The sequence below is a fragment of the Oncorhynchus masou genome, chromosome 24 (assembly GCF_036934945.1).
Source record: "Oncorhynchus masou masou isolate Uvic2021 chromosome 24, UVic_Omas_1.1, whole genome shotgun sequence".
NCBI classification, from domain to species: Eukaryota; Metazoa; Chordata; class Actinopteri; order Salmoniformes; family Salmonidae; genus Oncorhynchus; species Oncorhynchus masou.
Genome location: NC_088235.1, coordinates 73,264,927 through 73,277,503, shown reverse-complemented (window position 1 = coordinate 73,277,503; position 12,577 = coordinate 73,264,927). Strand labels below are relative to the sequence as shown.

Below are 12,577 nucleotides of genomic sequence, written 5' to 3'. Positions count from 1 at the left end.
TGTAATTGCTCAATTATAGTTAAGTATCAAAGTAAAAGTATAAACCATTTCAAATTCCTTATATGAAGCAAACCAGACGACACAATTGTATTGTTTTTTAAATTCACAGATAGCCAGGGGCGCGCTCCAACAATCAGACATAATTTACAAACGAAGCGTGTGTATTTAAGTGAGTCTGCCAGATCAGAGGCAGTAGGGATGACCAGGGATACTCTCTTTATGATTGGAATATTTTCCTGTTCTGCAAAGCATTCAACACTTTACAAGTACTTTTGAGTGTCAGGGAAAATGTGTGGAATAAAAAGGACATTTTCTTTAGGAATGTAGTAAAGTAGAAGTAAAAGTTGTCAATAATATAAATAGTAAAGTACAGATACCTCATGAGGAGTACTTTAAGGTTGGGGCTGTCCGTTTTCTCTTTACACACAAGTGTGACAGAGGTCTGCCTCTGTCATGGGGGTTCAACATAAGGAACTAAAGTCTAATTCAATCATCAACAAATGAAGAGACCTGTCAGGGTCAACACTGCAGAGAGCTACATCTAAAGAACGGACAACCTTAGTCCTACCTGAAGTGCAAGTCCAAGGAAATGTGTAATCCAATGGAAAATAATTCAAGTCAATAAATTAATTAATAATAATCAGGGTTGGGGAGTAACAGATTACATGTAAGGGATTAACAAAGTAAAATGGTAACTGTAATCCGTTATGTTACCAGCAAAAATATTGTAATCGGATTACAGATACTTTTGAAAAACTAGTTCAAATTCAGAAAGGAAGTCTGCTAAAAAGGCTTTTTTTACACTACAGTCCAAGCTGTGTCTTCCAATGGTACGACTGCTGTCAGCATCCAAAGATTATCCAACTTGAATAAATGCTTGGAGGTAAGGATGACAGCAGTTGTCGCGTTCTGACCATAGTTCTGTTATTTTATTCTTTGTTTTAGTATGGTCAGGGCGTGAGTTGGGATGGGCAGTCTGTTTGTTTTTCTATGTTGTTTTTTGAGTTCGGCCTAGTATGGTTCTCAATCAGAGGCAGCTGTCAATTGTTGTCCCTGATTAAGAATCATACTTAGGTAGCCTGGGTTTCACTTTTGGTTTGTGGGTGTTTGTTTCCGTGTGTGTGTTCGGGCCACACAGTACTGTTTCGGTTTTGTAAATTCACGTTGTCATTTATTGTTTAGTGTTCTGAGTTTTAATTAAAAAATCATCATGAACACTTACCGCGCTGTGCTTTGGTCCGATCCTTACTCCTCCTCAGACGAAGAGGAGGAAATCCGTTACAGAAACACCCACCACGAGGACCAAGCAGCGTGGTAACGGGCAGCAGCAGTGGCCGAAAACACAAGACTCCTGGACTTGGGAGGAAATTGTAGACGGCAAGGGACCCTGGGCACAAGCAGGGGAATATCGCCGCCCTAAAGCAGAGCTGGAGGAAGTGAAAGCGGAGAGGCGCCGGTATGAGGAGGCAGCACGGCAGCGCGTCTGGAAGCCCGAGAGGCAGCCCCAAAAATGTACTGGGGGGGCACACGGGCAGTGTGGCGAAGTCAGGTAGGAGACCTGCAACAACTTCCCGTGCTTACCGGAGAGCGAGAGGGACCAGGCAGGCACCGTGTTATGCGGTGGAGCGCACTGTGTCCCCGGTGCGTGTGCATAGCCCAGTACGGTACATTCCAGCTCCTTGTGTCGGCCGGGCTAGAGTGAGCATTGAGCCAGGTGCCATGAAACCAGCTCTACGCATCTGGTCTCCAGTGCGTCTCCTCGGGCCGGCGTACATGGCACCAGCCTTACGCATGGTGTCCCCGGTTCGCCAGCACAGCCCAGTGCGGGCTATTCCACCTCGTCGCACTGGCCTGGCTACGGGGAGCATTCAACAAGGTAAGGTTGGGCTGGCTCGGTGCTCAAGAGCTCCAGTGCGTCTGCACGGTCCGGTCTATCCGGTGCCACCTCCACGCACCAGCCCCCCGCACCAGGCTGTCTCTCCGTCTCCTCCCTACAGGTGCTCCCGCCTGTCCAGCGCCGCCAGGGTCTCCCGTCTGTCCAGAGCCGCCAGGGTCTCCCGTCTGTCCAGAGCCGCCAGGGTCTCCCGTCTGTCCAGAGCCGCCAGGGTCTCCCGTCTGTCCAGAGCCGCCAGGGTCTCCCGTCTGTCCAGAGCCGCCAGGGTCTCCCGTCTGTCCAGAGCCGCCAGGGTCTCCCGTCTGTCCAGAGCCGCCAGGGTCTCCCGTCTGTCCAGAGCCGCCAGGGTCTGCCGTCTGTCCAGAGCCGCCAGGGTCTGCCGTCTGTCCAGAGCCGCCAGGGTCTCCCGTCTGTCCAGAGCCGCCAGGGTCTCCCGTCTGTCCAGAGCCGCCAGAGTCTCCCGTCTGTCCAGAGCCGCCAGAGTCTCCCGTCTGTCCAGAGCCGCCAGGGTCTCCCGTCTGTCCAGAGCCGCCAGGGTCTCCCGTCTGTCCAGAGCCGCCAGGGTCTCCCGTCTGTCCAGAGCCGCCAGGGTCTCCCGTCAGTCCAGAGCCGCCAGGGTCTCCCGTCAGTCCAGAGCCGCCAGGGTCTCCCGTCTGTCCAGAGCCGCCAGGGTCTCCCGTCTGTCCAGAGCCGCCAGGGTCTCCCGTCTGTCCAGAGCCGCCAGAGTCTCCCGTCTGTCCAGAGCCGCCAGAGTCTCCCGTCTGTCCAGAGCCGCCAGAGTCTCCCGTCTGTCCAGAGCCGCCAGAGTCTCCCGTCTGTCCAGAGCCGCCAGAGTCTCCCGTCTGTCCTGAGCCGCCAGTCTGTCCTGAGCCGCCAGAGCCGCCAGTAAGCCGGGAGCCGCCAGTCAGCCGGGAGCTGCCAGTCAGCCGGGAGCCGCCAGTCAGCCGGGAGCCGCCAGAGCCGGCAGCCAGCCGGGAGCCGCCTGAGCCGTCAGCCAGCCGGGAGCCGCCAGAGCCGTCATCCAGCCGGGAGCCGCCAGAGCCGTCATCCAGCCGGGAGCCGCCAGAGCCGTCATCCAGCCGGGAGCCGCCAGAGCCGTCATCCAGCCGGGAGCCGCCAGAGCCGTCATCCAGCCGGGAGCCGCCAGAGCCGTCATCCAGCCGGGAGCCGCCAGAGCCGTCATCCAGCCGGGAACCGCCAGAGCCGTCATCCAGCCGGGAACCGCCAGAGCCGTCATCCAGCCGGGAGCCGCCAGAGCCGTCATCCAGCCGGGAGCCGCCAGAGCCGGTCAGCCAGCCGGGAGCCGCCAGAGCCATCAGCCAGCCAGGAGCCGCCAGAGCAGTCAGTCAGCCAGGCGATGCCACAATCCCCCTTCACTCCGGAGCTGCCGGAGTCTCCCGCCTGTCCGGCGCTGATGGAATCTCCCGTCCATTCGGGACCCGTGGCGAGGGTCCCCAGTCGGAGGTCGGCGGCGAGGGTCGCTGCTCTTAAGAGGCCAGGGGGGCGGTTGAGGAGGCAGACAAAAACTATGGTGAAGTGGGGTCCACGTCCCGCGCCAGAGCCGCCACCGCGGACAGACGCCCACCCAGACTCTCCCCTATAGGTTCAGGTTTTGCGGCCGGAGTCCGCACCTTTGGGGGGAGGGGGTACTGTCATGTTCTGACCATAGTTCTGTTATTTTAATTCTTTGTTTTAGTATGGTCAGGGCGTGAGTTGGGGTGGGCAGTCGAAGAGGAGGAAATACATTACAGCAGGGGTGTAGTCTACAGCGATATGGATGACACTTATTATTGATATCTACATGGCGCGTTGATGTGAATCACACTGCTGCTCTCTCATTTAGCTATTTGCGCCTTACGGATTGTGGTTGTTGTGGACGGCTGTTCACGAATCTAAATGTGTATTTCAACCCAATAATGGTTGCATTCAAGAAGTTTAAGCTGCCGATCAATCATTGTTTTTGAAACCAGTGGACAACCAGTGAAAAATGTGCCCTTGCAACTGCTACTCAACTAAAGTCTAATGCCTTTTAAGGGGAAAGTAATCAAAAATTAACTGAATGTAAATCAGATTATGTTACTGAGTTTAGGTAATCCAAAAATTACATTACTGATTACAATTTTGGACAGATAACTAGTAACAGTAACAGATTACATTTAGAAAGTAACCTACTCAACCCTGTTAATAATCCAACAAAAATATTAAAGGTCCAATGGAAACAAATCAAATTTTATTTGTCACATACACATGGTTAGCAGATGTTAATGCAAGCGTAGCGATATGCTTCTGCTTCTAGTTCCAACCATGCAGTAATATCTAACAAGTTATCTAACAATTTCACAACAACTGCATTATACAAGTGTAAAGGAATGAAGTAAGAATATGTACATACAAATATATGGATGAGCGATGGCTGAACGGCAAGATGCAGTAGATGGTATAGAGTACAGTATATACATATGAGATGAGTAATGTAGGGTATGTAAACATTATATAAAGTGGCATTGTTTAATTAAAGTGGCTAGTGATACATTTATTACATCCAATTTTTAATTATTAAATTGGCTAGCACTCAATGTTAGTGATGGCTGTTTAACAGTCTGATGGCCTTGAGATAGAAGCTGTTTCAGTCTCTCAGTCCCTGCTTTGATGCACCTGTACTGACCTTGCCTTCTGGATGATAGTGGGGTGAACAGGCAGTGGCTCGGGTGGTTGTTGTCCTTGATGATCTTTTTGGCCTTCCTGTGACATCAGGTGGTGTAAGTGTCCTGGAGGGCAGGTAGTTTGCCCCTGGTGATGCATTGTGCAGACCTCACTACCCTCTGGTGAGCCTCACGGTTGTGGGCAGAGCAGTTGCTGTACCAGGCGGTGATACAGCCCGACCGGATGCTGTTTGTGAGTGTTTTTGGTGACAAGCCAAATTTCTTCAGCCTCCTGAGGTTGAAGAGGCACTGCTGCGCCTTCTGCACCACGCTGTCTGTGTGGGTGGACTATTTCAGTTTGTCCGTGATGTGTACGCCGAGGAACTTAAAAAAACTTTCCACCTTCTCCACTACTGTCCCGTCGATGTGGATAGGGGTCTGCTCCCTCTGCTGTTTCCTGAAGTCCATGATCATCTCCTTTGTTTTGTTGACATTGAGTGTGAGGTTATTTTCCTGACACCACACTCCGAGGGCCCTCACCTCCTCCCTGTAGGCTCGTCGTTGTTGGTAATCAAGCCTACCGCTGTAGTGTCGTCTGCAAACTTGATGATTGAGTTGGAGGTGTGCATGGCCACGCAGTCATGGGTGAACAGGGAGTGCAGGAGAGGGAATGCACCCTTGTGGGGCCCCAGGGGTGAGGATCAGCGGGGTGGAGATGTTGTTTCACCACTTGGGGGTGGCCTGTCAGGAATCCAGGACCCAGTTGCACAAAGCGTGGTCGAGACCCAGGATTTCGAGCTTAATGACGAGTTTGGAGGGTACTATGGTGTTAAATGCTGAGCTGTAGTCGATGAACAGCATTCTTACATAGGTATTCCTCTTGGCCAGATGGGTTAGGGCAGTGTAATTGCGTCATCTGCGGACCTATCGGGGCGGTAAGCAAATTGGAGTGGGTCTAGGATGTCAGGTAGGGTGGAGGTGATATGGTCCTTGACTAGTCTCTCAAAGCATTTCATGATGACAGAAATGAGTGCTACTGCTCGATAGTCATTTAAGGTCAGTTATATTAGCTTTCTTGGGAACAGGAACAATGGTCGCCCTCTTGAAGCATGTGGGAACAGCAGACTGGGATAAGGATTGATTGAATATGTCCGTAAACACACCAGCCAGCTGGTCTGCGCAGGGGGACCGGCAGCCTTGCGAGGGTTAACACGTTTAAATGTTTTACTCACGTTGGCTGAAGTGAAGGAGAGCCCACAGGTTTTGGTAGCAGGCCGTGTCGTGGCACTGTATTGTCCTCAAAGCGAGCAAAGAAGTTGTTTAGTTTGTCTGGGAGCAAGACATCGTGGTCCGCGACGGGGCTAGTTTTCCTTTTGTAGTCCGTGATTCACTGTAGACCCTACCACATACCTCTCGTGTCTGAGCTGTTGAATTGGCTCTATGAACATTTCCACCAAAGCAGTGTGGCGTATGAGATAAAACCATGCTAGGACTTCTCCAAACATTGAGGGAGTTTGATTAAGATTACCGGGCTATGGCGTGAACGGGCAAAAGTGGTGAGGGAGGAGCACCCTTCTCAAATCAAACAGTAATCTGCGCCGCTTGGCCACGTTGTTTACATAATGTAATATAACCCATCGCAATTTTTGGAACTTGAGAACTACTGCCCCAAACACCTTAGTGATGTGTAAAATTAAACATCCTTGGACAAAATTAATTACAGATTTCTTGTCGTCTTAGATTCATTCTGGGGATTTTGAGGAAGTGAAATAGCCTTTTTCTACCAGATAAGTTGTTTATTGCCTTAAGTTTCTCTTTTTTAACCTTTATTTAACTAGGCAAGTCAGTTAAGAACAAAATCTTATTTACAATGACGGCCTAGGAACGGTGGGTTAACAGCCTTGTTCAGGGGCAGAATGACAGATTTGTACCTTGTCAGCTCGGGGATTCGATCTTACAACCTTTCAGTTACTAGTCCAATGCTCTAACCACTACCTGCCGCCCCTTCAGTTGCTCTTGAACACATTATTTTCATAGTTCCACCATTTAAGGGCAATGTTTCCTTTTATTTTCACTTGATGCTTTCATGGTAACCTTACAACACTGCAACTGATCCGGTAGTCAGAGTCGGAACTCTTTACTCTTGAGGAATAGGATGGTGAGAGCAGTCAGAGAGCCTCTGAGCTACTGCAGCAATGGGCCGTGTCTGTTAAGTCAATTTTAGATCAGGGGCTGCTCATTTAGAGTTTCAATTAATCCTGCCAAGTGAAGCCCTGATTGGGCTGTGTCCCTCAGGTCTCACAGTGATAAAAATGGTATCCATGAGTTCACCTGACTCTGGGGAAGTACTGTATATATACTGTAACGGGCTTCACTGCCAAAATCCCAAATTATTTTTAGGCTGCTCTGCTGCCTCTGACATTCTGCCTCTGACATTCTCTCTGTTCTTCAAGTGTCAACGCCTGTACAGATCTGTCATCTAGTCCACACAGTTGTGATCATTGACATTAACAAACTGATTTGTTCTTGTGGTAGAAGTGTGCTTAAGATGGACAAAATGTACTTAACTACCACTGACTGCGTATCTAAAGATGACAGAACTCAATATCCAGCTACACAACTGTGGCAACTTCTGGGTTGGGGTGCCCTTGATTACTAGGGCTATGACAATACATAGGCAGGTATTGTATTATTTATTTACTGACCTTTATTTTACCAGGTAAGATAACTGAGAACATATTCTACTTTACAGCAACGACCTGGGGAAGAGTTACAGGGGCGAGGAATAAGCCAATTGGAAGCTGGGCATGATTAGGTGGCAGTGATGGTAAGAAGTCCAGATTGGGAATTTATCCAGGACATCTGGGTTTACACCCCTACTCTTACGCTAAGTGTCATGGGATCTTTAGTGACCACAGAGAGTCAGGATACCAGTTGTAACATCCCATCCCGAAAGACAAAAAAACCTATGTGGGGCAATATCCCCTTCACTGCCCTGTGATCTCCTTAAACCAGAGGGGAGAATGACTACTGGACCTCCAACACCACTTCCAGCAGCATCTGGTCTCCCATCCAGGGACTGACCAGGATCGACCCTGTGTAGCTTCAGAGACAAGCCAGCAGCTGGATGCAGAGTAGTATGCTGCTGGGTAGGGCTATTGCAATAACATTTATAACATCTACAGCAAGGCTGTCCAATCTTATTTTGTAAAGGACCGGTGTGGGGACAGGCTTTGGCTCCAACCCTAAACACTATTGAATTGTGACTCATTCAGAGATAAATCATGTTGTATCCTTGAGTATTGATCCAGTAGCATATTTCTGTCAGATGATTACTATTGATTTACAATCAGTCCAGGCTTGGCTCGGTCAAACAGTAATCAATGTCCCTGAGCTCTGCTGGCTGTACCGTGGGGGAGGGTCAGAGATGGTGACCGCTTAGGATCTCACATATTGTAAAGCATGACTGAAAAGGTGGGAAGGACCCCATTTTGAAAGACAAAAATATAAACTAAAATGCTAATGGGAAGAGAGACCATTTTTTTAAATGGTTGTTTTGGCATTTGAAAACGTCATTCCAAACTCATTTTGAAACAAGTGCCACACCGGCTTGCATTTGAACTGATCAGGGCCCGGTTTCCCAATAGAGATGAAACTTAGGCTTACAAGTGTTTTAACGATTTATCTTTCCTATAACAGCAGAAGATGTTGCAAGCGTTTCCCAAAACACCACGCAGAGAGAACGGTCGCAAAGTGCATTGTTGGAGCATGTGTCGATATTGACAGGATCGAAAGAAAGGGAGCGCTTCTCTCGGATCAGCTTTCTCCAGTTAAATCGTACCTTTAACATTCAAAATATTTCACAATACTGACGACGGATCAGCTCCTAGAAAGTAATGCGGCTGCAAATATTGAGGCGGCTTATTCTAATACTTATCCAATAAAAATGCACTAAACGATGAACTTTCACAGAATCACATTTATGTTTCAACTGTCAACAAGCTACTGGCACCTATATGCACGTATTTTGGGACTGTAATAGAATCCAGTCTTATTGGAATGAGGTTCATTCAGAAGATCTTAGATAATTAATTTGCTCTTTCACCGAACCTAAACCTACTTTATTTTGACTGTGACATTGTATTTGAGCCTGAATCTGAACGTCTATTTAGCCCCAAAATGAATTTTGCTGTTGAGTTCCACACCAGAAATACCATCTGCGAGGATGTGGCCTCTCTCCAGGCTTCTGCTATTCTTCCCCTAGAAAAACTCACTTTTGACCTGCACCAGAGGACTGAAAAGTTCTGGAAAACATGGTCTCCATTACGTAGAACACCGCCCATAAATGGCCCATATAAATGATACTGCTGTTTTTGAATTGTATGATATTTGTTTTACTGTATTTGTACTTAACTCCCTGTACTCTGTCTGTTTGGTGCGCTTCTTTTGTTGTCTGTGTAAACCCTGATCAAAGAAAAAAAAGGGACATTTAAATAAAGAGATAATTACAACAACAACAATAAAAAAACGTAGCCTTAAGATGCTTTTGGGAAACAGGGCCCAGGTCAGGTTTGACAACAGTACAGGGCCCGGTTTCCCAAAAGCATCTAAAGGCTACGTTCATTGTTAGAACCTTCGTAGGAGCATCGTTTAAATCTTAGAGCAGTTTCCCAAAATCATCGTTATTAACGTTGCACTCGAACGCCTGCCTCAGACCACATATTGAACAGCTAAGTGTGTCGTTAGATGCTTTTTTATGCCCTCCCACGTAACATCATACACAGAAGATCTCCGCAAACATAGAATCACATGGTTTATCAATCTTTCTGTGACGCCGACAATGTCAGAACAAAATATGACTATAAATACAAAGTTGCCAGTGTCTTTGCAATTGATACAAACAAGCGACATATAAAAATATACTTTAAATAAAAACCGAGTTGAATGCAAATATAAACAGTATGCTATAGGCCTATTTTTATTTATTTATTCCTTCCAATTTCGATCTCATTGCAGCAACTGCCCAAAGGGCTCGGGAGACGAAGATCAAGTCGTCCGTCCTCCAAAACATGACCCGCCAAACCGCGTTAATTAACACCCGCCTGCTTAATCCGGAAGCCAGCCGCACCAACATGGAAACACCGTTTAACGACCGAGGTCAGACTGCAGGGACCCGGGCCCGCCACAAGGAGTCTATCACCAAGTCTAAAGACGGCTAAATAGTTAGTTTAAGTGTTAACCAAATAGCTACCCAGACTATCTGCGTAAACCATTTTTTTGCATCAGCTCTTTTCACCCATCACGTACACTACTGTTTATGATCTATCCTGTTGTTTAGTCACTTTATTCATATCTACCTCAATTACCTCATACCCCTGCACTTCAGCTTGGTACTGGTACCCCCTGTATCTCGCCAAGTTATTGTGTATTTAATCCTTCTGTTCTTATCTCTATATTATTTTTCTCTCTGCATCCTTTTTTACAACAGATGAATCACATCATACCGTATAAGGTCTAGAGTTTTATTAGGTTAGGTTACATGATCACGAAAAACAACGGGCCCCAGAATAGTCCCCCCCCCCCCCCCCCCCCCCACCAAGCCACTGGGTTCTGTGGTGCCACTTCTGGGTGAATGGGAGTTTGAATCTGAGCTTCCTCGGCGTCAGAGAGGTCTCTAATGTACAAACACCGGTTCAGGAAAGCGTCAATAAGTCGCTTGAATATTTGCAGCCGTAGGTGGTAATATCTCGCTAGGTGCCGATCCCTCACCGGTATTGTGAAATATTTATAATGTTAAGGAAAGATTTGAATGGATGATGCTGATCTGAGCGCAGCACTCCCTTTCTTTCATTCCTTTCAGTATCGACACACGCTCCCAGCGACGCACTTCATTTGACATCTTGGTCATTTAACAGGCGCTCTTATTCAGGGCGATTTACAGTCAGTGGATTCAACTAAGGTTGCAACTGTTTTGTTCTTCTGTGTTTTGTGTCACAGTATTTGCATGAGAATGGGGTGGTGCATCGTGACCTGAAACCGGAAAACCTTCTCTACGCTGACCTCTCCTTGGACGCCCGGCTTAAGATAGGTAACCACACGTACCTCTAGACTAAGGCTACAGAACTGACACCTTCCTTGATAAACGGACAATTTCCTAGCTAAATAGGTGGTGGCACTGACGGGGAGTGCCACCGTTTGCAGTTTGGTCAAATATGAAAATGCCAAAATGTTTTATTTATTTAATTATTCTCATATTTAGATGAGAACATATTACTGGTAGGAGTTCTTGCAGGAATATGGCCTGGTCTGGGATCTGGACCTTAATATAATAATAAAAACACAGTGTATATGACATTTAGCAGACACTTTTATCCAAAGTGACTTCTGGTAGTGCATGCATTGTTTTGTGGGTGGCCACAGCGGGAATCGAACCCTAAATCCTGACGTTGCAAGCACCATGCTCGACCAACTGAGCCACGCAGGCCCAGACGTTCCTGTGATATGGCATGTGTTACTTTGTTTTCTTTTGTAACTTCTGCCCATAATTCACAAGTAGTGGTCTTGTAAAGATCAACTATTCCTCTGTGGCATACAGTACATGAATGATACAGAATAAAAGACGATAAGGCCAATGAGACTAAACCCTTATCTGATCTTCACAGCTGACTTTGGCCTCTCGAAGATAATAGATGAACAAGTGACCATGAAGACGGTGTGTGGCACACCTGGATACTGCGGTGAGTTATGGATTAACAGTTATCCTAATGACAATACAATTGTAGGATCAGGCTCGTACCAGTCTGTTGTTGTGTACTGTGTCGTGTGCTAGAGATGAGTCACACTACCATACTGGTTATTGTTCGGTGCTTACCATTGAGCCATAACAAAACAAATTGTAAGGTGACACTAATGAAAGGAAATGGAAACTACAGTGTGTGACTTTAAAAAGGGGAAATCCGGGTTTGGCTAGGAAATATTATATATATTGTAGCGACTCTGGTTTCTAAGTACGGATATCGACTCTTCGCATCAAATTGTATATGTCATGTCACATGCGCCGAATACAGCAGGAGAAATGCTTACTTTACGAGCCCTTAACCAACAATACAGAGTAAAAAAAAGAAGGAAAAATAGTAGCACAAAATAAAAGTAACGAGGCTAGTTACAAGTGGTACCGGTACCGAGTCAATGTGCGGGGGTACGGTTTAGTCAAAATAATTGAGATAATATGTACATGTAGGTAGGGGTTAAGTGACTATGCATAGATGATACACAGAGAGTAGCAGCAACGTATGTGAAGAGGGTGAAGGAATGGGAACATGTGTGTGTGTGTGTAATGTGTGTGTGTGTGTGTGTGTGTGTGTGTGTGTGTGAGTATGGGTGGCATCAATATGCATGTGTGTGTTTTGTTTGTGACCGTGTGTGTGTCTGTGTAGTATTTGTAAGTGTGTAGTTAGAGTCCAGTGAGTGTACATCGAGCCTGTACAAGACAGTCAGTGCAAAAAAGAATAATAGATAAATAATAATAAAATAAGGGGGGCAATGTAAATAATCCTGGTAGACATTTGATTAACTGTTCAGCAGTCTATTGGCTTGGGGGTAGAAGCTGTTAAGGAGCCTTTTGGCCCGTGACTTGGAACTCCTGTACCGCTTGCCTTGCAGTCGCAGAGAAAACAGTCTATGACTTGGGTGGATGGAGTCTCTGACAATTTCTAGGGCCTTCCTCTGACACAGCCTGGTATAGAGGTCCTGGATGGCAGGAAGCTCGGCCCCAGTGATGTACTGGTCCGTACCCACTACCTCTCTGTAGGGCCTTGCAGCCGGATGCCGAGCAGTTGCCATACCGAGCGGTGATGCAACCAGTCAGGATGCTCTCGATGGTGCAGAGGTCCCATGCCAAATCTGAAGATCTGAGGTCCCACATGCCAAGTCTTTTCAGCCTCCTGAGGGGGAATTGGCGTTGTTGGGCCCTCTCCACGACTGTGTTGGTGTGTTTGGACCATGAAAGGTCCTTAGTGATGTGGACACCAAGGATCTTGAA

General features: G+C 47.3%; 1 protein-coding gene across 1 annotated transcript in view; it reads left to right on the top strand.

Moving 5' to 3' along the window:
* LOC135512600 (calcium/calmodulin-dependent protein kinase type IV-like) overlaps window positions 1–12,577 on the top strand; it is a 30,791-nt gene that overhangs the window by 13,265 nt on the left and 4,949 nt on the right. The window contains exons 6-7 of the mRNA XM_064934796.1: window positions 10,534–10,624; window positions 11,199–11,273. Coding sequence (XP_064790868.1) covers window positions 10,534–10,624; window positions 11,199–11,273 — 166 coding nt within the window. The remainder of the gene's footprint in view (window positions 1–10,533; window positions 10,625–11,198; window positions 11,274–12,577) is intronic.